Genomic DNA, 25694 nt, shown 5'->3' on the forward strand with positions numbered 1-25694 from the left:
CAGGACGGAAAAAAACATCCAGTTCAAGAAGTCTCGTCACAACAGTATTTATTCTCTTGGAAGAATGACAGTCTGGATTTCTATTCAGTTCTTAGACTGTGACCAAACTTCAGAGCACAGTGTTTCTGGAGTAGGTTTGTCAGATGGATTTGCTCATCACAAGAATTTCACTGCACACTACTGATGGCTGGTTATAAAGCTGACTTTGTGACACTCTTCTCCAAATCAGCTGGTAAATTAATTCACTGATTTATTGTATGAAATTGGAGAGAAAGTAAGCTAGTTCTTTTTGTCACCCAGCTTTTGATTGTGAAATGTTGCGGCTGCCAATGATGCATGCTTAATCTTGTTTAATGTAATTTAATCCAGAAATAGGTCTGAAGAGAAAATCAGCACTTGTTTCCAAATCATTATTTAGAAGAAAGAAAAAAAATGACATCTTTGTTCAGTTACTAAGACATAAAATTAGTTTAACCAGATCGTTTCCTGCAAAATGATAATTTTTATATAAAAAATATACATTCCCTCCGGAGGCGCTAATCTCTAGTCAGGACAGAGCCCATATTGTCTAAAGGTCTGACTGTCTTCTGCCTTGCATCTTCTGTAGTCATTTACATGTGTATAAACTAATTGCAAAGTGGGTGTAAAACACTCTCAGATCAGAATGCTATCAGTTCACACCCACTCAGCACTTACTTTGCTCCAGTAAAATGGAGTACACAGGGTACAAGGCAGTGGAGTGTCAGACCTTAAATGTATATTGGAACTGCAAATTGGATGCACTGACAGTGGGAATGGTAATGTATTAGTATTAGACATTTTTGAATTGATGTATATACCAATTTGTCTACTTGCTTTAAGCCTGGTCTACTACTAAAAATTAGATGCACCTAACTAGGTGGCTCAGGGCTGTGAAAAAATTCATGCCGGTAGTGCTGTAATTAGGTTGACCTAACCCCTATGTAGACATGGCTAGGCTGATGGCTTGGTGGATGAGCTGTTGAGCTATCATCTCTCAGAGAGATGGATTAACTAAACACCTTCTGTCAAAATAGGAAGCATCTACACTGTAGCAGTAGCTGCACTGATGTAGGGTAGACCTGTCCATAGAGATGGGCATGATCTGGTAGTGAACTCTTCTAAACCTCATGGTTTAAGCAGGATTTTGTTTGGGGTCGGTTGCTAATTGGTTTGAAATTCTATGTTAAATCTGGTGACAGGTTTTACAGGGGTAGCTATGTTAGTCTGTATCAGCAAAAACAATGAGGAGTCCTTGTGGCACCTTAGAGACTAACAAATTTATTTGGGCATAAGCTTTCATGGGCTATAACCCAATTCATCAGATGTATGGAGTGAAAAATACAGTAGGCAGGGAAAAATGTCAGCCAGAGAAATGGATGAAGTGCCAGGTGTCTAGCAGATGAAAAGACCCTTTGTGGAACTTCTGCAAAAAGGCAGCTCACTTGGTGGAACTGTGCTGAAAGCAGGTAACATCCTGGAAAAAGAACCAGAGGAACCTCTGGAAGGGTGAGTAAATCAGAATTTACTAGGTGGTCATCCTGTAGGACCTGGCCCAGAAGATTTCTCCTGCTTGATCACATGCATCCTATAGAGTCCCTGAGTTCTGTGAAAAGTAGTATCCAGAGGAAGAACCATAGGAAAGACAGGAAGTATGGCAAAAGAGCACCCTGGCTTAACCAGGAGATCTTCAATGATCTAAAAATCAAAAAACAGTCCTGCAAAAAGTGGAAACTCGGTCAAATTACAAAGGATGAACATAAACAAATAACACAAGTATGTAGGGACAAAATTAGAAAGGGCAAGGCACAAAATGAGGTCAAACTAGCTAGAGACATGAAGGGTAACAAGAAAACATTCTACAGATACATTAGAAGCAAGAGGAAGACCCAGAACAACGTAGGTCCGTTAACTTAATGGGTGGGCGGGAGGGGGAAGAACAACAGAAAAAGTGGAAATGGCAGAGATGCTTAATGACTTCTTTGTTTTGGTTTTCACCAAGAAGGTTGGTGGTGATTGGTTATCTAACATAATGAATGTCAGTGAAAATAAGGCAGGATCAGAGGCTAGAATAGGGAAAGAACAAGTTAAAAATTACTTAGACAAATTAGACAAGTCATCAGGGCCTGATGAAATGCATTCTAGAATAATGAAGGAGCTGACTGAGAAGATATGTGAGCCATTAGCAATTATCTTCGAAAAGTCATGGAAGATGGGAGAGATTGCAGAAGACTGGAAAAGGACACGTATAGTGCCAATCTATAAAAACAGGAAATAAGGACAACCTGGGAAATTACAGGCCAGTCAGCTTAACTTCTGTACACAGAAAGATAATGGAGCAAATAATTAAACAATCAGTTTGCAAACATCTAAAAGATAATAAGGTGATAACAGTCAGCATGGATTTGTCAAGAACAAATTGTGTCAAACCAACCCAATAGCTTTCTTTGACAGGGTAACAAGTCTTGTCGATGGGTGCAGGGGGGGAAGAAGGGGGAAGCGGTAGATGTGGTATATATTGACTTTAGTAAAGCTTCTGATACTGGTTTTGCATGACCTTCTCATAAACAAACTAGGGAAATGCAACCTAGATGGAGCTACTTTAAGGTGGGTGCATAACTTGTTGGAAAACCATTCCTAGAGAGTCATGCTGGAAGGACATAATGTGTGGGGTCCTTCTGGGATCAGTTCTGGGACCAGTTCTGTTCAATATCTTCATCAATGATTTAGATAATGGCATATAGAGTACACTTATATAGTTTGTGGATGATACCAATCTGGGAGGGTTGCAAGTGCTTTGGAGGATAGGAGTATAATGATCTGGAAAAACTGGAGAAATGGTCTGAAGTAAACAGGATGAAATTCAATAAGGACAAATGCAAAGTACTCCACGTAGGAAAGAACAATCAGTTGCACACATACAAAATGGGAAATGACTGCCTAAGAAGAAGTACTGCAGAAAGGGATCTGGGGGTCATAGTGGACCACAAGCTAAATATGAATCAACAGTGTAACACTGTTGCAAAAAAAAAAAAAAAAAAAAAAAGCGAACATCATTGTGAGATGTAATAGCAGGAGTGTTGTAAGCAAGACATGAGAAGTAATTCTTCCACTCTACTTCGTGCTGATTAGGCCTCAGCTGGAGTACTGTGTCCAGTTCTGGGTGCCACATTTCAGGAAAGATGTGGACAAACTGGAGAAAGTCCAGAGAAGAGCAACAAAAGTGATTAAAGGTGTAGAAAACATTGCTTATGAAGGAGGATTGAAAAAAAATGGGTTTATTTAGTCTGGAAAAAAGAAGTCTGAGAGGGGACATAAAGTTTTCAGTTACACAAAAGGTCGTTCTTCTTAAACTCTGAAGCTAGGACAAGAAGCAATGGGCTTAAATTGCCACAAGGGAGGTTTAGGTTGGACATTAGGAAAAGCTTCCTAACCGTCACAGTGGTTAAGCACTGGAATAAATTGCCTAGGGAGGTTGTGAAATCTCCATCACTGGAGATTTTTAAGAGCGGGATGAACAAACACATGACAGGGATGGTCTAGATAATACTTGAGTCCTGCCATGAGTACAGGGGACTGCAAAAGATGACCTCTCGAGGTCCCTTCCAGTCCTATGATTCTACATGTCAAATCCAGAAACTGCTAGATGTTTTGGAACAGAGGAATTTCAGTACGAGAGAAGATTTGAAATACTATCTTGATTCTTAATGGATGATCTTGCATCTTCCGAATTGCCTTTTTTTCCTGCTTGGTGCACCTTGTGAACTGGAAGATTCAAGAATTGAATTTCAATAGGCCACATATGCATACCTGATGGAGTAATCAGGCAAGATGGTGTCCATGATTCTGTGATTCAGCCAAGCTCTGTAGTCTTCTCCTGTAAGGGGCATATTGCCATAGGCCCATATATCTTCAGGCAGAAGCATTCACTCTCCCTGGCCACTCATTTAACTGCATTCATACCCAAATACAATTTGGGCTCATATATAAGATATTTAAAATGCCATCCAGCATAGGAATGAAAAGTACAAAAAGGAAAACAAAGAAATAAATCATCTGTGACATTATAGATAACTTAATCAGAGCTTCCTCTTATGGGAACTGAAGCACGTATATGTAATCCAATATGCATCTCTAGCCATTCTTTAGGATAATAATTATGCAACGGATTATAGCTGGCAAAGCAAAGGTGCGTGTGTGGGGGGTGAGATACAGGGCATATAAAGCTCCCCTGCCATTCTGCACTCGTGCAGACAGACCAACCAACATAATGACAGGGAAAACTAGAACTGTGATAGACTAGTGGTAGTGGGAACTCTAGCTTGAACTTTGGGTAGGAAGGATGGTGTAGCAGATAAGACTCAGTGATTCAAAAAACCTGTGTTCCATTTTTGTTTCTAACCCAGTGGTGGGCAAACTTTTTGGGCTGAGGGCCACATCTGGGTGAGGAAATTGTATGGAGGGCCAAGCAGGGGGTTGGGGTGTGGGAGGGAGTGCAAGGTGTGGGAGGGGGTGCGGTGTGCAGGAAGGGGTCCAGGGCAAGGGATTGGGGCAGAGGATGGGTGTGAGGTGTATGAGGGGGCTCATGGAAGGGTTTGGGGTGCAGGAGGGGTGCGGAGTGCAGAAGGGGGCTCAGGGCCGGGGTGCAGGAGGGGTGCAGACTGTGGGAGGAGGCTCAGAGCAGGGGATTGAGGTGCAGGAGGGGTGTGAGGTGCATCAGGGGGCTCAGGGTAGGGGGTTAGGGTGTAGGAGGGGTGCGTGGTGCAGGCAGGGGGCTTAGGGCAGGAAGTTGGGGGGCAGGAGGGGTTTGGGCTCCAGGGTGGCAGTGGCACGCACCGGGGCCAGGGCAGGCTCCCTGCTTGCCTGCCCTGGCCACAGTCCTGGCCCCGCACCACTCCAAGAAGCGCTGCGGCCCCTGAGGGAGTGGGGCCAGAGGGCTCCGTGTGCGCTACTCTTGCCACGCCTCCAGGTACCTCCCCCAAGGCTCCCATTGGAGCTTTCCCATTCCCTGTTCCCAGCCAACTGGAGGTGCGAGAGGGAAGGGGGCGGTGCCTGGAGGCCAGGGCCCACAGGGACATTGGGCCGGCTGCTGCTGAAAGTGGTATGGGACCCGAGGCACCATAGGGGGCAATCCCGCAGGCCGGGTGTAAAGTTTGCCCACTCCTGCTCTAATCTCAGACTTCTTGTGTGAAGCCTCAGTTCCCTTGGCCTCAGTTCCCCATCTATAAAAGAGTGATAACAATACGTCCTAAGCTCATAGGGCTGTTGTGAGGATAAAATTCCATTCATGCATGTGAGGTGCTCATCTATGACAGTGATGAGGACCATATGAATACTCTGATAGACTCCCCACAGGGGACAGGAAGGAACAGACAGGGTGATAGTAAGATGGAGCCATGCTCCTACGCTTTGTTGGCCAATGGAAGTGGGCTGGAGGGTTGAAATTGGACACTGCACACTTTCTAAGGATAGCAGAGCTGCTTCTCCACAGTCCCAGGAGGAATTCCAGCAAAGCCTGCTGCTAGTGGGGATTCTTGCAGATGATGCCCCATGGTTTCTTCTCACATTCCCTCTCCCCCTTGTCAGTGGAGTCACCGTCTCAGAACCTCACTCTGGTTCTGTATCTACATATTTTTGCTTTAATGTTCTCCCTTAGATGCTTTCATTTTAAGAGCTGCATGAGTTTCTTTCCTTTATCTCCACCACAGTTTCCCTAGCAACACAAAGCACACAAGGACACTCAAAAGAAGTGATGTCAGACAGCCTCCTCAGCATAGGAATTGATGGAGCTTTGTAAACACAACCGTTTCTTACTAGCAGTTCAATAGTAGGGGATTTCAAACATACCTGCTAGGATCCTTTTTGCTCCTCACAGAGCTGAACTATTACAAAGAACAATTCCACCTGATCCCTGCCACCCAACTTGGCTCAGCGAGTAAGAGACCTGAATTCGCCTGCCAAGGATGCTTGTTACCACGTGTAATCTAATCCCTCTACACAAGCACAGCATATCTCCGGGCTGTATGCTAGGTCAAGGAACACAGAGTACCCTCTTGGGAGAAATGACTGTTGATGTCTAATACCACATAACTAACTTCCATTAAATGTAAGCAGGAACACATATTGTAATGGCCCATCTTATCAGTCTGAGATAACACACCATTATCATGACAACTCACTCTGGATTACTGCACCACAAACAGGTCTCTCCCAATGGTACAAGAGATAATGCAAATCACTGCTGTGGCAAGGGTGCCTCTTACAAGATGTCTGCAACACAAACTGATGAGAACCAAAGAAATTAGTGGAGTTTTAAAAAGAGTCATTGCAACAATGTTTTTCTCCTTGTAATCCTGTTTGCATTCTACACCACTAGTCTATCAGCTGCCCCTGGTTTCTTGAAGTCTTAACAGCTAAATCAATAATGAAAATCAATAGCAAGCAATCACCCCGGTAATTTTTAGATAGCTGTTGGGAACATGGCCAAAAATCCCATTAGGCATGTTATTAATATTTTTCTTTCCTTGAGTCATCGCATTTAATGTAATGAGTGGATATGTTCCAAAAAGCATTAGGGTAAGTAATTCAGAGTCTTTTGACCATCTTGTACAGACATATTCTTTGTTGGAATTAAGAAGTGTTTGTTCCCTGATCCTCCAATAATATTTTAGAAGAAAAATATATAGTACATACTATCAACTTATCCATCTACACAATGATAGTTTTACATGGTATCTAAAAACAGAGGTGGATCAGAAATAGATAGATGTTTATTTATAAACTGAAAAGATCTCGATTAAGTTTATTTTGTCTAAAAAATAAACCCATCTGTGCAGATAAGATAATGTAAAAAGGACACCTTCCTGCTGCATAATATCAACCCACTAGCAACTCTAAGGACACTGATTATGAATTTTATTATAAGTACAGTTATGTAGGTAGTTTGACCAAAATCCCTTCAGTGATTTTGACAATGGATCTGGCAACTCCTTTCCATTTGTGGGAAATGCAGTAGTTTTTTCATAGTTATAAGCTGCTCTTCTAAGAACACAGACATCTACTAGTCTGGAGTAGCACGCTACTGAAACACAGGTTACTCTCTGAAAGAAGTCACTTTAGGTGTCCTGCAACTTCAGTTGTTCCTAAAGAAATCTACTTAACTTAGGTTGTTCCATGGTAGCTATATCTGTGCACCTCCCAATCTTTAACACACTTACGCTCACTCTACTCCTGTGAGTTAGGGAAGTACAATTGTCACCATTTTACAGATGGGGAAGAGAAGTGCGGAGGCACTTATGTTTACGTCTACCCTGCAGCTGTGAGCAATTTTCCCAGACTCACGCTAGCCAGACTCAAGCTAGCACGTTAAAACCAGCAGTGTGGACCTGGGGCTGGGGGGAGGGCCTTGAGAGCCTGAGCTGCCACCCAAGCTACAATGGCCACACTGATATTTTTAGCTAGCTCAAGCTCTGCTAGCACGAGCCTGCATACCTGTGCAGCACTATGAGCATACCCTACATGATTTGCTCCAGGTCATATAGGATGTTTGTGATACACCAAGGAATTGAACCAGTTTTCCAAGTCCCAAGCTAGTACCCTAACCCCAGGACTATTTTTCTTTTCTTATAAACACCTTATTAAAGTAGTGCTAAAGGAAAACAAAATGTACAAAATAGAAAGGACAGGAAATAATGGAGCCAGTGACAAGGAAGGCTACTGTGCACTAGGGAATGTTTCCCAGGATGGCCCTGAGCATTTGGTTTAATTATACCAACTATGTGGTATTTTTCCCACCTGGACTTACAAAGCTCCACCAGTACCGGTCCCAAGCCCAGATCAAAAAGGAGGAGGGTTGGTTAATGGGGTGGCTTCCCGTAACCATAAAAAAAAAGTTCTAGCTACAGAAACTACATACATAAACCAAACATCACAGCCTGAGGAGGATGGAAAGCGTTCAGATGCACATATGACAGTGGATGCTCAAATCCATCAGGAAGTCACCCACTCCATGGTCCAAATTATTACGGTCAGAAAGAGTACATCCACAGCTACCTGGAATGTACGAACTCTAAATAGTGCAGGAAAATTAGCACAGGTAATCAAATAAATGGATAGATATAAAATTGACATCCTAGGACTTTGTTAGAGTGGAAAGTTAGATGGAAAGATCAAGGTCTAAATAACATCTGGAGAAAAAAACAATGTTATATTCAGGAGGAACCAAACATGAGAGAGGTGTAGGAATCATCATGAATAGCACCGCAAAGAAATGACTTACGAATTGGCAGCCAATATCAGATAAGCTACTGGCAGCTACATTCCACTCTCGGCACATTAAGTGCACCATAGTCCAGGCATATGCTTCAACAAATGATGCAGATGAACAGGACAAAGAGATTCTATACAGAACTGAATGATGTAATGAAAGAAATACCAAACCACGATCTTGTCCTGGTTATGGGAGATTTTAATGCTGAGATTGGAAATGAAAGAAGAGGACAGGAAACAGTCATCGGCCCACACACAACTGGAACAATGACAGACAATGGCACAAGACTTCTTGAATTTTGTGCCAAAAACAGTCTTAGCATCTACAATTCTTTCTTCCAACATAAAAACATACACAAAAAGACATGGATTTCACCAGATGTCTTAGTCAGAGGTGGAAAACATCAGTGTTAGATACAAGAGTATTCAGGGGAGCAAATATAGGGAGCGATCACTATTTGCTGAAGGAAAACATCAAATTAAAGCTTAAAGTGCTTAAAAAGAAAGAACACAGACTCAGATTATTCAATACACAGAAACTACAAGATTGCAGGATGCAAAAAAAGTACCAGATAGAGGTCAAGAATAGGTCTGAGGCCCTCAAAAATCTTGAAGAAAACAAAGTGGAAAAATACTGGGATCTTTTCAAAACAGCTATGCTAGAAGCAGCTGAAAAGATAATTGGCAGAAAGAGAGGAAGCAATAAAGAATAGTGGATCTCAGAAGAAACATGGACAATTATAGACAAAAGAAGAAAACAAAAGGCTCAAATAATACAACATGCAACTGAAGAACCAAAACAAACCTACAGGAACTTTGACAAAGCAGTAAAGAAATAATGAAAAAAAGATAAGCAAAATTGAATAGAAAGTAAGGCTAGTGAAGCTGAAGAAGCAGGGGAAATAAACAATACAAGAACCATCTACGTGATCCTGAAACAGTTAACAAGATATGGATCAAAATTTAGAAGTGTTCCAGTGAAAGGGAAACAAGGAGAAATTTTGAAAACACAGGAGGAACAAGAAAATAAATGGGTGGAACACTTCAAAGAAGCTAAACCAACTAGAACCAATTACAAGGCTGGAATTTAAAAGTGATAAACCACTAGACCTAGATATTGATGTATCTGAGGTAAGAACTGAAGTAGTAAAAAAAGCATTGCAGAAGCTGAAAAACAACAAGGCACCTGGTTTGGATGGCATTCATCCTGAGATGCTTAAATATGGAGATGAAGACATGGAATCAGTCACCTGTTTGCTGTGCAACAAAATATGGATGGAGGAGAATGAGCTGGAAGAATGGACCCTCGGTATCATAATCAAGTTACCAAAGAAAGGTGATCTAAACAATTGTTCAAATTGGAGGGGAGTAACATGTCTATCTATCACAGGAAAAGTATTAGCAGCAGTCCTCCTGAACAGAATGAAAAGAAAGATGGGTATCATCCTACATGAACAACAGTCTGGGTTTAGACAAGAGAGATCATGCACAGATGCTATTTTCATCCTGAGACGGATTATTGAGAACACCATTGAATTCCAAAGCAGTCTTGCCATCAATTTTGTGGACTTTCAAAAGGCATTAGATAAGGTAAACAGAGAAAAAATGTGTAAAATTGTGGCACAATATGGAATTCCAACAAATTAACATTATGAAGGCATTCTACGCCAACTCAAAATGCTGCATTAAAATGGAAAATGGATTGAGTAAGCCATTCAGCACCAAGACAGATATAAGGCAGAGGTGCATCCTGTCTCCTTTTTTGTTTATGCTAGTCATCGACTATGGATTAAAACAATGTGACAGTGACACATATGGCCTAAAATGGAACAATTCAAGACTATATGATCTTGACTTTGTTGAAGACATCGCTCTTATCAATGAAGATGCCAACGGACTATAAAAATGCATAAACCAAGTAAAAGTAGTAATGGAGAAGATAGGTTTGAGATACAATGCAAAGAAATGTAATGTCATGTTAATGGGGAATATAGGGACAGAAATCAAAATTGAAGAAGAGTAACTGGAGAAGGTGGACAATTTTACACAACTTGGAAGTACCATCAGCCAAGACGGTACTAGTTCCGAGGAAATAAGAAGAATTGGGAAGACTCAAAAACATCTGGCAACTCAAAAATATTTCCCTCAAGACAAAACTGAATGTATACAAATCAATTGTTATCACCATCACAACATATAGCAGTGAGACATGGCAACTTACCAAGAAAGACACGCAAAAGCTGGATGCATTTCATCACGAATGTCTGAGAAGAATATTGAGAGTAACATATAGAGATAGAAAGACGAATGGAGAAGTCAGAAAAATTACTGGACAAGGCACCCTCTCACAAATAATCTAAAAAAGACATCAGTGGCTGGGACATGTGCTGAGAATGGAAAAAGAATGCTTACCAAATACCACCCTTGAATAGAAGCCAGAAAACACAAGAAGAAAGAGAGGAAGACCATGAATAACATGGAAACAAACAGTTCTGAATGACAGCAAGCACCTCAACATGAAATGGGGAGATCTGGAGAGAAGGGCAGTTGACAGGCAAGGATGGCAAATGTGGGTAGGCCAACGTGCAGCAAACCACAAGATGAACTAAAGTCTAAGTAAGACTTACAAACCCCTCACCATTCTATCCACATTTACTGTCATATCCAAGTAATCTAAAAATCTGAAAAAATCACGACTTCACATTATTGATAAATCTCTCCTTACCCCACTAACATCTCTCGCCTGTGATAGGGTTTCTTGCTGTTTCTCTATTCCTTCCTTTTACCCTAGTCCCTTAATCTGGGGCTTCCCTTTCATTCCTATCTTTCACATGCTGGGATCTCTCACCTTGCCCTGTCCTTTCCCCACACTCTCCTCCACGTCAGATTTAAGCCACTGAGCAGCATGGAGAGGAAGAAGCTGCCAACTGGAAAGATGTAGAAGGAAGCTGAGCTGTTGATCAACTGAAAGACACTGTGTGCCCTTCTGGAGTGCCATCCTAGGTAGCTACATGGCGTACCTATAGAGCAGGGCCAGCCCTGATATTTTCATTATATTCTGTAAAGAAAAATATGTAGATAGGAAAATACAATCCCATATCACATAGCCATCCATCATCCAAAGTCTCATTATTAAAACAAGAAGCAGAGGAGCAGACGAAGAAAAAATGGCAAATGAGTTTAACACAAACAGGTGGGAGGCTACAGCACCTAGCACATAATCACAAGGGGTGGGATTTTCCAAAACACCTAAGTGAGTTAGAAGCACAAGTCGCATTGGAAGTCCCCCTAACACTTTAGAATGATAGAAATTAGAGATGGAAAAGATCCAGTAGGATAGGGGTCTATCCTCTACCAGTACAGGTTAAAGGGGGCAAATACCATGGTATATAAGGTAGGTGTGCAACTGATTGAAAGACCATACTCAAAGAGCAGTTATGAATGGTTTGCTGTCAAACTGTGAGGATGTATCTAGTAGAGTCCTTCAGGGATCAATCCTGGAGTTGGTACTATTCAATACTTTCATTAATTACTTGGATAATGCAGCGGAGAGCACACTTATAAAATCTGAGGATGACACTAAACTGGGAAGGGTTGCAAGCACTTTGGAGAACAGGAGTAGATTTCAAAGTGACCCTGATTAATTAGATAATTGGTCTGAAGTAAACAAGATGGAAATCAATTATTCTCTATGCCCACTGAAGAGAGGACTAGTAGTAATGGGTTTAATTTGCAGCGAGGGAGATTGCAAGGGAGATATTAGGAAAAACTTTCTAATTCTAAGGATAATTAAGTTCTGGACTAGGCTTCCAAGGGAGGCTGTGGAATCCCCATCATTGGAGGTTTTTAAGAACAGACTAACACCTGTCAGTGGTGGTCTAGGTTTAATTAGTCCTGCCTCAGCACAGGGGGCTGGACTTGATGACCTCTTGAGGTCCCTTCCAGCCCTACATTTCTGTGATTCTATGAAAAGCCATAATGGAAATTGCATTTTAAATTTGGGCAGCTTGTACATATCCTGAGAGGTATCTGTTGAGAAGCTGTGCTGGGGAGACAGCAGTGAAAGGCTAGGCTTTTCTCTGCTGCCTTCCTTCCCTGCCACGGAGTCTTTCCTTGTAGCGAGGAAAGGCTCTAGCAGTAGGAAGCTGGTGGCGCCCTTCCCTTACTGCCTCCCTCCTTCCAGAGCCTTTCCCAAATGCTGGAGTCTTTTCCTGTGCTAGTGAAAGGCTCCAGCAGCAGGGCACTATATGGCTAAAAATAACAGTGTAGACAGGAAGGCACAGCTTGGGCGAGTACTAGACTTGCCTAAGCCATGCCACACTGTCTACACTGCTATTTATACCCGTGCTAGGGGAACTACTTGAGTATGCACTCTACACGCTGCCAGAAGAGGCATGCAGTGTAGATGTAGCCTGATTGCCAAAGCTGACCACAATCTGAGTAGTGTTCTCAGTAATCTTAAGAGAGGTGGGGAGGGCAAAACTCACTGACTTGTAAAGCTACAGTCAGGCGCCTTGTGAAGAGAACTGAAATGTTCGCAGTTCCTATTTTTTGCAGGGGCCTCCTGTTTTAGCAATTTATCTATCAGCTCTGAATGTGATAAGGCAGAGCGATGTGTAGGAAATCTGGAGCTGCAAATAAACTCTTGTTTGTTATCTTCCTGACAGGATCGCTAGTAGGCATGGCAAGACTGCGAGACATTGAAGAAACTTTTGCAGGTGAGGCAATCAAGGAGGACTACCTTCTCTTTTGCTTTAGGCTATAGGCAAAGGAGGTAGAGTAGAGAAGTTGAAAGGAACCTGCTAATCCTCTGCAGAACTGATGGTCACTTTCCAAAGGTAGCTATGAGGTAAAAAACGCTTAAGGCACAAACAATTAGAGTGGAAAAAAGAAAGGAAAAAAGTTCTCTTAGGGCTTCACAGAATGGAAGCAAGTAAAGTTTCCTAAGAGAAGCTTCAGAGGGGTAGCCATGTTAGTCTGTTTCAGCAAAAACAATGAGGAGTCTTGTGGCACCTTAAAGACTAACAAATTTACTAGAGCATAACCTTTCGTGGGCTATGACCCACTTCCTCTGATGTATGGAGTGAAAATTACAGTAGACAGGCATAAATATATAGCACAAGAAAAGATGGGAGTTGCCTACAAGGAATAGCTGGGGAATAGTTATGCCAAAAATCTGGCTGCCCTGCTCTAGCTGTTACCTACTCCTCACTATACTATCTAGCTGTAACAAGTGTTTAACTTGCAATGATAAGAGGTGCCGGGGCTCAAGCAATTTTTTTACAGGGCTTTGAACTGCCAAGCCTAGAGGTGCCGGGGCTCAGCCAGGGCAAGCCTTGGCACAAATTAAGCATTGTCTGTGACCAAATACAAGACTAAGTTATGGATGAGAGGCAGGTATGGGAGCTGTACTCCTTATGAAAATATGTAAAGCAAAAAGAGAGTGTTTCTTTAACTGAATATATTGCCACATTAAAGCAGCAAGGAAAGCAAAAGTGTACAAACAACAACAGCACAACAGACATCTTACAAAAAGCCTGTATATTTTTCTGATCTTGGAGTGGAAAAGGTAAAACAGATTTGATCTAATCTCACGTGAATCAGGGTGTGGGGGGGTTGTTAGTTTTTGTTGTTTTCTGTCACTTTACTGCCTTTGATTTTTAAATTTCCAAACAATTTTGCATTCTTACAGCTGTTCCATCTCCTCTTCCTGTTGCACATAGGAGATGCTGGAACCTTAAAAGTTGCACACCTCTGGAATTATTTACAAGTGTCAAACAACAAATAATAATGATGACTAAGAAAACAAGTTGTAGTCCACTCATTATTGTCTAACACTTACCATTTGAGAGGGTAGAGGGCTTGAGTATTTGTAATGAGATATGAAGGTGATCACACATTTGAATACAATACAAATGACAACTATTCATCATTGTTAATGATCCAATGGCTGTTTCATGTGTAGATGAGTCTGTACTATCAGTCCAGGGCTTAGTGAACAGGTGACCTTACTTTTGTGACATCACAAAAAGCACAACCACATCTGGTGTTAATTGGTACCTTTCCTGGCAGTCTGAGTAGAGAAGCAAGGGATTGCTACAGAGCTACTTTAGTGAAGCAATGTTGGGAAGCCAGCGTTGTTACTTCCCATATTGTACCACCACTCTGGATAAACAGAGGTCTTCGGTCTCTAGCACTGTTACTTTGCTACCCTTCACACGCACCACATGTGCTAAAGATTTATATGTTACTGCGAATATCAATAGTAAAAACTTGTAATGCCTATGTTTTAGTTAGTAGAATCCATAAGGTATTCCATAAAGAGGCAATCATCATACTGCTTGCTACATGCTGCAAAAGCCAGACAACTTGTGAGTTGAATGCAGGTGTCTCTTCAGTTCATTACTATAGTTGGTTACAAATGGTAGTGTACAGACAGTTTTACTGAGAGGAAGCATTTTCAGAAGGAAGAGGAGCCCTAAGGGCATCTCAAAGAAGAAAACTATTATTTAGTATAGTTTAAGAGCAAGAAGATTATTGAGATTTCAAAATCACAGTAGCCGGGCCCTAGCTCAGAAAGCAAGTTAACACAGAAAGATTGGGATATTAGCAAAACCTTGTGAGTGACTATTGTGTTTGGAGTCTCCAAAGCCTTTTGTTTAAATCATTTTAACTGGCAGCAGTGTGCTGAATGGATTCCAATGACTAAGCTGCCCATTAAATTGATAACACACATTTACGATTCAGGTCAAGTTTCTTCAATAAACAATATTTGAAAATAGTGACAACCTTCATTAAATGCAAACATATATTTAGATAAAAGTTGGATAACAGCACAACTTTTCATAATTATTTCACTTCCAGCTTATAACTTCTAAACCTTCAAGTATTATAAATCATACCTATTGGGACAGTAAGCTGTCGAAAACATTGTCACCCTTCAGAGATGCAATCATGACAAAGTCTCATTTGTGCATTAGGCTTCAAGGGGATTCATTTATTTGATCTTCAACATTTGAATGAAGTGTTTACTCAAGGATCAGTCTGCAGCCCATGGCTATTCCCTCGCTGAATAAATGACCCTGCGTGTGTAATTCAAGTGTGTTTGTGTTTAGTAACACAATCTTGTTAACTGTGGATGATAATACTCTGACAATAGTTAGAGTTAACATTAGTAACAGGCTAACAATTGCTTCCCTTCAAAACGCTGCATAGACAAAAGACATGATTTTCCTTGCTTTCATGTTGCAGTAGCAGTGTTAAATGTCACGTATTTGATTGCATGCCTTTCAAATCTTAAATATCTTGGACTTATTTCAGAGTTTTGAATATTGAGTGAATTATGTAAATCTGAAGGATTAACTGTAAGCTTGATATCCTCCAAAGAGACTGTTGCTTTTACTTTTAAAGTCTTTCTGACCAAACGCAAATGCTACAAATAAAATTCTTGGAAGCCTCATCATAAAATTCTCTGTAGAATGAGTCATTCAGCTCAAATACCGCGGCAATGGGCACAGAAGAAATAACCAGATAGGCAAAAGAAATGATCTGGATGATTGGTTATGAATACATTATTTACAGAAGGGGCATCAGCAGTAATAAACTAAGACATTTAGGAATCTGTCTATTTGAATAAATTAACTGGAGCACAATCTGAGTAATTAATTAGTAGTTAGGTGTTTACTAGTAGATAGATACTTCTCGGAAGTATTATTCTCCTCAAATAGAAATGTTGTCCAATTTTCCCTTAATTAAGTGAACCCAAGACCAGTGCCTTAGCTAACTGGCCTCTGAATCTGGTGTTTTCCCTAAACAAGTGGATGAAGTTTACACCAAGGCTGATATAAGTTGTATACCAAGCAGTGAATCCTAAAAATCAAAAACAAACTTAGCAGCTTTCAAATTAGCAGGCCACAAACATGACTCCGCTAAAGTGAACATATTTCATTTCCATACGCAGAAACCAAACTATTAGATTTTGCTCTGATTCGATTAGACCTGCCTGTAGGCAGACATATATAAAAATAATGCAGTAGATATAAAGCAGATAAGATTACACTGATAGCTGGATGTAGCTTTCTCAGCACTATACATACTCCTTTTGTCAAATTAAACTTTTCTAATCTTCCACCTAGTATACTAGATCTTTGAAGAATGTGACTACATATAAAAGTCAAATGTGGTTCATATATATTCTTTATATAGACTGCACTGTGTTACTTGGATGTGAATTCTAAAACATACGAAACTATACATTATTTTAACTAAATAATTAGCCTAACATCTAGTGCAGATACAATGTTGCTAGCATGTATTTTTAAAAGAAATGGTTACTTACTGTAACTGTGGTTCTTCAAGATGTGGATGCCCAGTGCATTGGAGCCAGAGAAAATTGCCTAGCAGTACCCATAGAGGGGCGGTACTTGTGCCTTATTGCCTTAGACTTTCCCCCTGGCTACATGAGGTGGAGTTGCCCTGACCCTCCCTCAGTTCCATCACACCAAATGCCTAGAAACGAAACTCCAATGCAGAGAGGACAGAGAGTGGGCTGTGGAAAACACGTCTGCATCATATCCCAAAGAACTAAAGTTACAGTAAGTAATCATCTCTTCTTCTTTGAATAGATGCAGCTGTGTATTCCATGTAGGTGACTCACAAGTGGTACCCCCCAGAAGGTGGGGTCAGAGTCTACCAAAGCCTGCATCCACCTTGGAAGAAGTGGTTAAGGCGTCATGAACATATGTATCAATGACCATGTAACATCCCTAAAATGTCTAATATGGAAACATCATTGAGGAATGCCATGGACGTTGCTTGTGCCCTTGTAGAATGAACTAGCACCCACTGAGGGGGCATAGCCAAAGCTATTTCATATGCAGTCTTGATGCAGGATGTTATCCATTTGGAGATCGTCTGTGACGAGACCACTTGACCTTCCATGCGATCAGCATATGACACAAACAAATGAGGTGAAGCACAAAATGGTTTAATCCAGTCCAGATAAAAGGTTAGACATCTTCTGACATCTAACATCACCCTCCAGATATCAATGAACTTAGGAAAGAACAGAGGTAAATATACAGGTTGTTCAAATGAAACTGAGAAACCACTCTGGACACAAATTTTGGATGTGGTCGTAAAGTCATTTTGTCTTTGGAGAATTGTGTATAAGGAGGTTCTGCCACCAGAGCCTGCAACTCACATAGTCTGCTTGAAGATGTTATCACTAACAGGAACACAGTTTTCTGACCTAAAAGTGGAAATGGACAAGAGGCCAGGGTTCAAATGGAAATCCCATTAAGGCCACTGGGACTGAGTTAAGGTCCCACAGAGGAACCAGTTCTTGGACCAGAGGATGTAGACAAAGGATCCTTTAAAGAATCTTGTTACCACAGCACTGGAGAAGACGGATCTTCCCTGAAAAGTGAGATGAAATGCCGGTATCGCTGCCAGATGCACTTTCAATGAACTCAATGCAAGCCCCGATGACTGAAGGTGCAGCAGGTACTCCAAAAGGCCAATGTTGGTTGGATTCCATGGGCTAATGACCACACCAAAAATAACTTCCATTTCACTGACTAGGTCATCCTGGTGGAGGGTTTTCTACTGTTAAGGATGACTTGTAGGTCAGTGGCCGAACACAGCTCTTCCTTCTCATTCAGCCATGCTGAGTGCTGGATGCAAGGTGCGGCTTTGTTTCTGAGTGAACAAGTTGAGATGGAGAGGTTGGAGAACCAGCAATGTATTGGCCACACCGGGGCAATGAGAATGACCTTGGCCTAATCTGCCTAGAGTTTGAGAATGACTTGAGGGATGATCGGGACTGGGAAGGCATACAGGAGAGCCAACTGCCAGAAGAACATCTACTCAAAGAAGAATCTTTTTTATCCTTTCGTTCAACATACTGATGTCAGCAATGATCAGAGTCTAGTACAGTGGTTTTCAGCCTGTGGTCTGCAGACACTTGGAAGTCTGCAGGCTATGTCTAAGATTTCCAAAGGGATCCACATCTCCATTCTAAATTTTTTAGGGGCCCGCAAATGAAAAAATCTTGAAAACCACCAATCTACTGTATTTCAAAATCCAGAGCATTCAGTTCACTTATTCATCTTTTTACGAGTAGCTCTAACAGCAAGCAGCAACAATGAAATTACATGACTAAAAATTTGTTCTTTGAGTGTTCGGAGCATTTTTTAAGTTTAAAAACATTGTTTGGCTCAAGCAGCAGTTGTGTTTAATTTTTGCTAAGAACTGGTGGCAACTCAAAGGGAATGTTGAATGTTCCCAACTATAGTACATAATGATGATTTTATATATCACCTTTCATCCTGAAAGTCTGCAAAGCACTTTAAAATCATATGTAGAATTCATTCATCCCTGAAATGCAGTGACCTCTGGAACGAAATGTGGCAACTGTTTAACAAAGCATAGGAGCACTGAAAAACAGTTTTTAGGTGAGTAAGTAAAGAATAGTGTCTCCAGCTCGATAACTTCTTCAGTGTGTTATGTGAGCACTTAAATACATAAAACTGCAAGTTGATGTTCTACTGTTTCACTTCTCTCTTCACTTCAAAGAACAAGAAGTATTCTTCTCATCATTTAATTATAGAAAAGTTATGGCACAGAGATTGGAGAAGTAATCTCTTCAGATGGTGGTAAAATTTGTGGTCATTCTCAACTGCTTTAGTAGGGAATGCCAAAGGAATCATTTCAGAGAAAGTTTTTCTCTAGCTTGCACTGATTTCTCTTTTGTTGTTCAGAATTTCATCTTCCTATAGAAATGCAGCTGTCTTGAAAGTTCTTGCTTGCAGAGGGAAAGGGGTTTCTGAAGCAGCCTGGGCCCAGAGCATTGAAAATCAAGACAAGACTCTTGAACTTGACTTGTTTGATGGCCACTCAGTGAAGAGAATTAAAAAGTTAGTATTAAGCATAACTAGTTTTATGTGCTATCATTGGCCTAAGCTGCTCAGCAGAAGGACTGCTGCTTTCTGGGCCTGTCATAAACAGATAAGTAAGGGTTAATAGAACAGGAGTACTTCATGTCTCTTTTGCCTGTAAAGGGTTAACAAGATCAGTGAGCCAGGCTGTCACCTGACCAGAGGACCAATCAGGGGACAGGATACTTTCAAATCTTGAGGGAGGGAAGTCTTTGTGTGTGCTGTTAGTTTTTGGTTGTTGTTCACTCTGGAGGCTCAGAGGGATCAGACGTGCAACCAGGTTTCTCTCCAATCTCTCCGATACAGGCCCTTATAAGTTCAGAATAGTGAGTACTAGGTAGATAAAGCGAGTTAGGCTTATGGTTGTTTTCTTTATTTGGAAATGTGTATTTGGCTGGGAGGAGTTCAAATGTGTGTTTGGCTGGAAGGAGTGCAAATGTGTATTTGGCTGGAAGGAGTGCAAATGTGTATTTGGCTGAAAGGATTTCAATTTGTACTTGTATACTTAGGCTGGGAGCATATTCCCAGTGTCTATAGCTGAAAGATCCTGTACCTATTCCATTTCTTAAATTTACAAAGATAATTTTCACTGTTTTTTCTCTCTTTAATTAAAAGCTTTTCTTGTTTAAGAACCTTATTGTTTTTTTATTCTGGTGAGACCCCAGGGGACTGGGTCTGGATCCACCAGGGAATTGGTGGGGAAAAAGGAGGGAAGGGGGAGAGACAGATTATTTTCTCTCTGGGTTAGGATTACTGTCTCTCTCAGGGAGAGTCTGGGAGGGGGAAGAGAGAAGGAGGGGGGAAGGTGCATTTTCCTCTCTAAGATTCAAGAAGTTTGAATCACAATGATCTTCTAGGGTAACCCAGGGAGGGGAAGCCTGGGAGAGGCAACGGTGAGGGAAAGGGTTTACTTTCCTTGTGGTAAGATCCAGAGGGACTGGGTCTTAGGGTTCCCCGGGCAAGGGTTTGGGGGGGACCGGAGTGTTCCAGGCACTGAAATTCCTGGTTGGTGGCAGCGCTACAGGTTCTATGCCGGTAATTAAGCTTAGAGGAATTCATGCTGGTACCCCATCTTTTGGATGCTAAGGTTCAGAGTTGGGAATTATGCCATGACAGGGCCAACAATTTTCTTCAGTGTCTCTGATTACACTCCCAAATACAGTGCATTGTGTTGAGAAGTTCAAAGGTCAAGAAGTCAGATCACCATGGCCAAGTCTCATCTGTCTGAATGGGGCAAAGTCTCCTGGACAGCCATTGGACAGGGAAAGGTGTTATCTGAATTGTTGCAATTATAAGGGTATGTGACAAAGTTCCTCCTCTACCTTGATGGGTCCTGCACTTATTGGTGGATTTGCTTATCTCAGAGATTCACCATGTTGGTCAGGGAACAGCCCAGAGACCTTCCTCTCTGGTGAAACCCGCAGTCCAGGTCAACTCCTCCTGTGTCTGATCAGGAGTTGAGAGGTTTGGGGGGAACCTGGGCCCACCCTCTACTCCTAGTTCCAGCCCAGGGCCTTGTGGACTGTAGCTGTCTATAGTGCCTCCTGGAACAGCTGCATGACAGCTCCAACTCCTGGGCTACTTCCCCATGGCCTCCTCCCAACACCTTATTTATCCTCACCACAGGGCCTCTCTCGTGGTGTCTGATAATGCTTGTACTCCTCAGCCCTCCAACAATAAACCTTCTCACTCAGCTCCTAATGCCTCTTGCTTCCAGCTCCTCATATGCACATCACAATCTGAAGCGAGGTCCTTTTTAAACTCAAGTGTCCTGATTAGCCAGCCTGTCCTAATTGATTCTAGCAGTTTCTTCTTAATTGGTTCCAGGTTTCCTAATTAGCGTGCCTGCCTTAATTGGTTCCAGCAAGTTCCTCCTTGTTCTGAAACTGCCTCTGTTACCTTACCCAGGGAAAAGGGATCTGCTTAATCTGGGACTAATATATCTGCCTTCTAATACTCTCCTGTAGCCATCTGGCCCGACCCTGTCACAGGTACTATACAATAAGGCAATCTTTGTTAGTCAAAACTGTGGTATAGGGCCATTAGGTAGATCCTATGGGTATGTAACAGGAAGTAGAGTGAGAGAAACCTTGAGACAGACTAAGGACTTGTCTACACATTGTGGTGATGTTTGTTATGGGGTCATGACTTCTAAAATGTTGCACTTTAATTGATCCTTGTAGACCTGCTAGTGCACTTGAAAGTTTCCCTATTGCGCTTTAATGTAGAGCTGCTAAAGCGCCCTAGGGAACCTTTAGTGTGCACCAGCAGTGACTACAAAGACCAATTAATGCACAACATATAAAAACATAAGAACGGCCATACTGGGTCAGAGCAAAGGTCCATCTAGCCCCATATCCTGTCTTCTGACAGTGGCCAATGCCAGGTGCCCCAGAGAGAATGAACAGAACAGGTAATCATCAAGTGATCCAACTCCTGTCGCCCATTCCCAGCTTCTGGCAAACAAAGACTAGGGACACCCTCCCTGCCCATCCTAGCTAATAGCCATCAATGGACCAATCCTCCATGAATTTATCTAGTTCTTTTTCGAACCCTGTTATAGTCTTGGCCTTCACAACATCCTCTGGAAAGGAGTTCCATAGGTTGACTGTGCATTGTGTGAAAAAATACTTCCTTTTGTTTGTTTTAAACCTGTTGGCTATTAATTTCATTTGGCAGCCCCTAGTTCTTGTGTTAGGAGAAGGAGTAAATAACACTTCCTTATCTACTTTATCCAAAGTGCACTTTAGAAATCACAATCCGCAGTACCTCACTGTGCAGACAAGCCCAAAGTTTAGGGGCTTTCTGAATCAGACAATGAATCGGATTTAAAACCATTATAATGTTCATGTAATCATTAAATAAAAGCATTTCAATGAAACCTAAGTCTCCTCAAGATTATTACAAAAAAAATATTGCTAGAGCTAAGTAAAGGTAATTCTGTTTTGTGGTGGTTTCTGTTATTCTGAATTTTGGTTTCATTACAATTTCGAAGCCCTGACGTCCCCAACTCCCAGGCAGTCCACCCTGGAGCCAGGAACCTGGAAAGCCTTGAGGTCCCTGATTCCAGGGCAGTCTGGCAAGCAGTCAGCCAAGAAGCCAGGCAGACAAGCTGGCAGGAAACCAGGCAGGGTTCTGTTGTATTTTTGTAAAAACTGAAGTGTCCATGGAATGTTTCAATTTTGACAAAAAGGCAAATTATGACAAAAACAGTTGTTATGCAGAATTTTGCCAACCATCTCCAATAATTATCCATATTGGGAAATGGGGACTAGTCCTGGTATTCTGGCCAACTGCTTGCACTTCTGCGAAATCCCTTAGGGACAAAAAATGATCAGGACCTCATTTTTCAATCTTACCTAAAATGGAAGCACATGCTGTAGCAAAGTACTGCCTACCAGCATGCTGGAGCATTGATTGAAGGAAGGTGCCTCCTATACTGAATCACCCTCATCTTTTGGACTGCTAATACTAAGTCTACTTCTACGCCAAGAGGTAGAAGTGTGATTCCCCAGCTCATGTACAGCTATTCATGTTTGCTCTCATAAAGCATGTAAATAGCAGTATTGCCGTGGTAGGACGGGTAGCAGCTGAGCCGTGCCACATACATACCCACCAGTTTCAGGCATGTTTGTACACAGCACAGCTCAGCCGTGCCTCCATTGCAACCACCCATTCTACTGTAGCTACACTGCCCTTTATACTTGTGCTAGTTGGTGTGAGCCAGCGTGAGTATGTGCACACATGCTGGGGAATCATACTCCTAGCTCATAGATGTAGTCATAGATAAACAACACTGCAATAGATTAAAAACTGCAATAGATGTTGGCATCAGCTATTATACACATTACATCCAGCAGACATTTTTATTTCCCTATCTTTCAATTACTTTAAAAATAAACAAACACTAAATGTGTCATCTAGAGGTATGAAGAAAAAGCATACACATAGGGACTATTTTTATGTACAGCATATTTGGTGGAGAGGAAAAGAATCACAAAGGTGTTTAATGTATAAACTGAACATTAAGATGAGCGAAATAAAATTGTTCGTGTACCTGGGAATAGCCGATTACATCTCCATTTTCATCCAGTACATTAAAATTAATTATTGGACCCTGGATATCAGGACTGCTGAAGTCTGAATCACTGTAGATACGCACAATGGGTGCTCCATTAGCATATTTTAAGGTAGACAGCACTGTGTAGGTGTAGCGAGATAAAGCAAAGGTGTGATTTTTTATGTTCTCCATGCCACCTAAGAGGAAAACAACATATCTGTCAAATACCTTATTCTCTTGAAATTTTTTGTTTAAAAAGATAGCACAGCTGGAAGCCAGTGCAAAGCCTGGAAAGCCATAATTAGCTCCTTTAAATCATCATACTTCTCAAAATTTTCTTTTCTTACAATGAGCTTTAGTGGTGCTATAATGTCACAAGATCCACCTACCTCTGAGTTAATCCACGTAACTTTTCAGCTGGGAAAATTTGAGTTTAAATTTGAATAATTGTGTTGGTCCCAGTCTGTACACATCACAAAATCATTCTGGCCTACTTTTGTTAGAATGGCAGTTTTTTCTCAGGAGAGCCCAAGCACTGGAAAAGTAGTGCTGCAGATCAGGAAACTGTATACCAGTACTAACATAGAATGGAAGATTAGTTGCAGTGCATAGTCCTATATGAGGCTACAAAACAAAGGTTTTCATTTGTGATCCCATCTCCCATGACAGTTATTTAATTTTATACAGAAGGGATACCCTTCTCAGTCTACACTTCTGCGGAAGAGGAAAGAGAGGATGGCCCATATTCCGAATTAGCTCATACCCATGAAAACTCATTTGTTTCAGTGGGGTTACACAGGGTGTAAGTCAGCACAGAATTTAGCCTGGGCAGTAAACAGCAGTATGCTTTCTTTTCCTTTTTCTTTGCTACACCTAACAATTCAAAAGTGAGGACCTCCCAGACCTGCAACTGAGTACCAGGATATTTGGAAGTTGCAACATTACACTCTAATCTCCTCTGAGCAGCAGTCGTGTCATCTGTTTGTTGTCATGTGTATTTTTAACACAGAAAAGAGCCGTCAACATCTCTGAGTCTAATCAAAATAATAATAATACACTTTTACTGGCTGAAACGGAAAAATTACATTATTTTTTATAGTATTTATTTCCAGATTCAAAGTGGCATGCTGTCCTCTTTAGCTATGTTAGTTGGGAAAATGAAGGGAGTGTAGTCATAGAAATGGTGGCCATATGGTGAAGAACCTCTATGTTCTGCACAGTGAGGAGAAACAAGATATAGGATGAACACCAGAAAGCCCTTCGAGGAATCTTGTGAGAAGCTATTTAGCATGATTTGCTGATGTTTGTCATGATAAACTTGGCAAACTTCTCTCTAACACTTAGTTCCCAAAGGACTTTCATTGTGTCACAGACTTTGAGAAGAAAAGGATGGCCTAGCCTAAAATGTCCTGCACATTTTCTGCTAGAAGGTGGTAGTGTTGTTGAGAAAGGTTATTTCTGTGATACTGTCAGTGCTAGCTGCCTTATTAGGTCTGACTATACTGTCAGTTTCTGAGATGTCTTTAATCGCCTGATGTAGAGCTTTTCCAAATTGGCAGGAACTTTCTGATGGAATATTAAGATACCTTCTTTGTAACCTGTTGAAGAAATCTTTCAGTCTATTTTTCAGAGCACGTATCCTGCCTTCAATTCTGTATTAGCCTTTAGCCATTCTTGATTTAAAGTTTCTTAATCACATTTCTTTGTGCATTGGTGAGAGACTGATGAGTCGCTTAATTATTTATCCTCACACAAATGCACCAGCCTGCAGTTGTCCCCTTCCCTACTCCCCCGCCCCCCCACCGAGGAGGTAGATGGCAAGTAATGTAGCCAAGTGGTTGTATTTTCACATAGCAGAATGAGTCACGATTAGGGATGATGGATTGTCAAAGAAAATTATTCAAAACAATTGCCAATTGGTCATAGTTAATGCTGACAAAAAAAATCACAAATATATGACTCATTCATGATTTTTTTTAAACAGAATGATCTGTGCTGCCCCCAACATAATTTTTTGTGATTCCCCAACCTCCTTTCTGCCTGCTGTGACCCAGGGAGTAGAAGGAAGGGGAAGAAGAATGGCAATAGATCTTCAGCATCCCACTGGGGGCTGTGTGCCTGAATCAATGCACATGGTCATACATGGTGGTAGAAGGGAATAAAATCAAGAGGAGGGGGTCACACTATTTGAGATAAATAAGGATCAGCTACCAGCTGTTACGACTGATTACTTGGTATTTGTTAGTGTATTTTATTTCTGCATTTTGTTCCCTGCATATAAATTTCTGTGACTGTTCTTATGTCAGGTTCCTTGACACTGAATATCTCGATTTTTTTTTTTATTATTAAGTGCCTATTTGGTGTCAGGAGCAGTAGCAGATTTTAAAACTTTTGAAGGGGATATAATTGGG

General features: G+C 41.4%; 1 protein-coding gene across 4 annotated transcripts in view; it reads right to left on the minus strand.

Annotated features, from left to right (window-relative positions):
• MOCOS (molybdenum cofactor sulfurase) overlaps window positions 1-25694 on the minus strand; it is a 394972-nt gene that overhangs the window by 78314 nt on the left and 290964 nt on the right. For all 4 annotated transcript variants that reach the window (XM_050937684.1, XM_050937687.1, XM_050937685.1 and 1 more), the window contains one exon: window positions 23281-23480. In XM_050937684.1, coding sequence (XP_050793641.1) covers window positions 23281-23480 — 200 coding nt within the window. The remainder of the gene's footprint in view (window positions 1-23280; window positions 23481-25694) is intronic.

Source organism: Gopherus flavomarginatus, chromosome 2 (assembly GCF_025201925.1).
Source record: "Gopherus flavomarginatus isolate rGopFla2 chromosome 2, rGopFla2.mat.asm, whole genome shotgun sequence".
NCBI lineage: Eukaryota > Metazoa > Chordata > Testudines > Testudinidae > Gopherus > Gopherus flavomarginatus.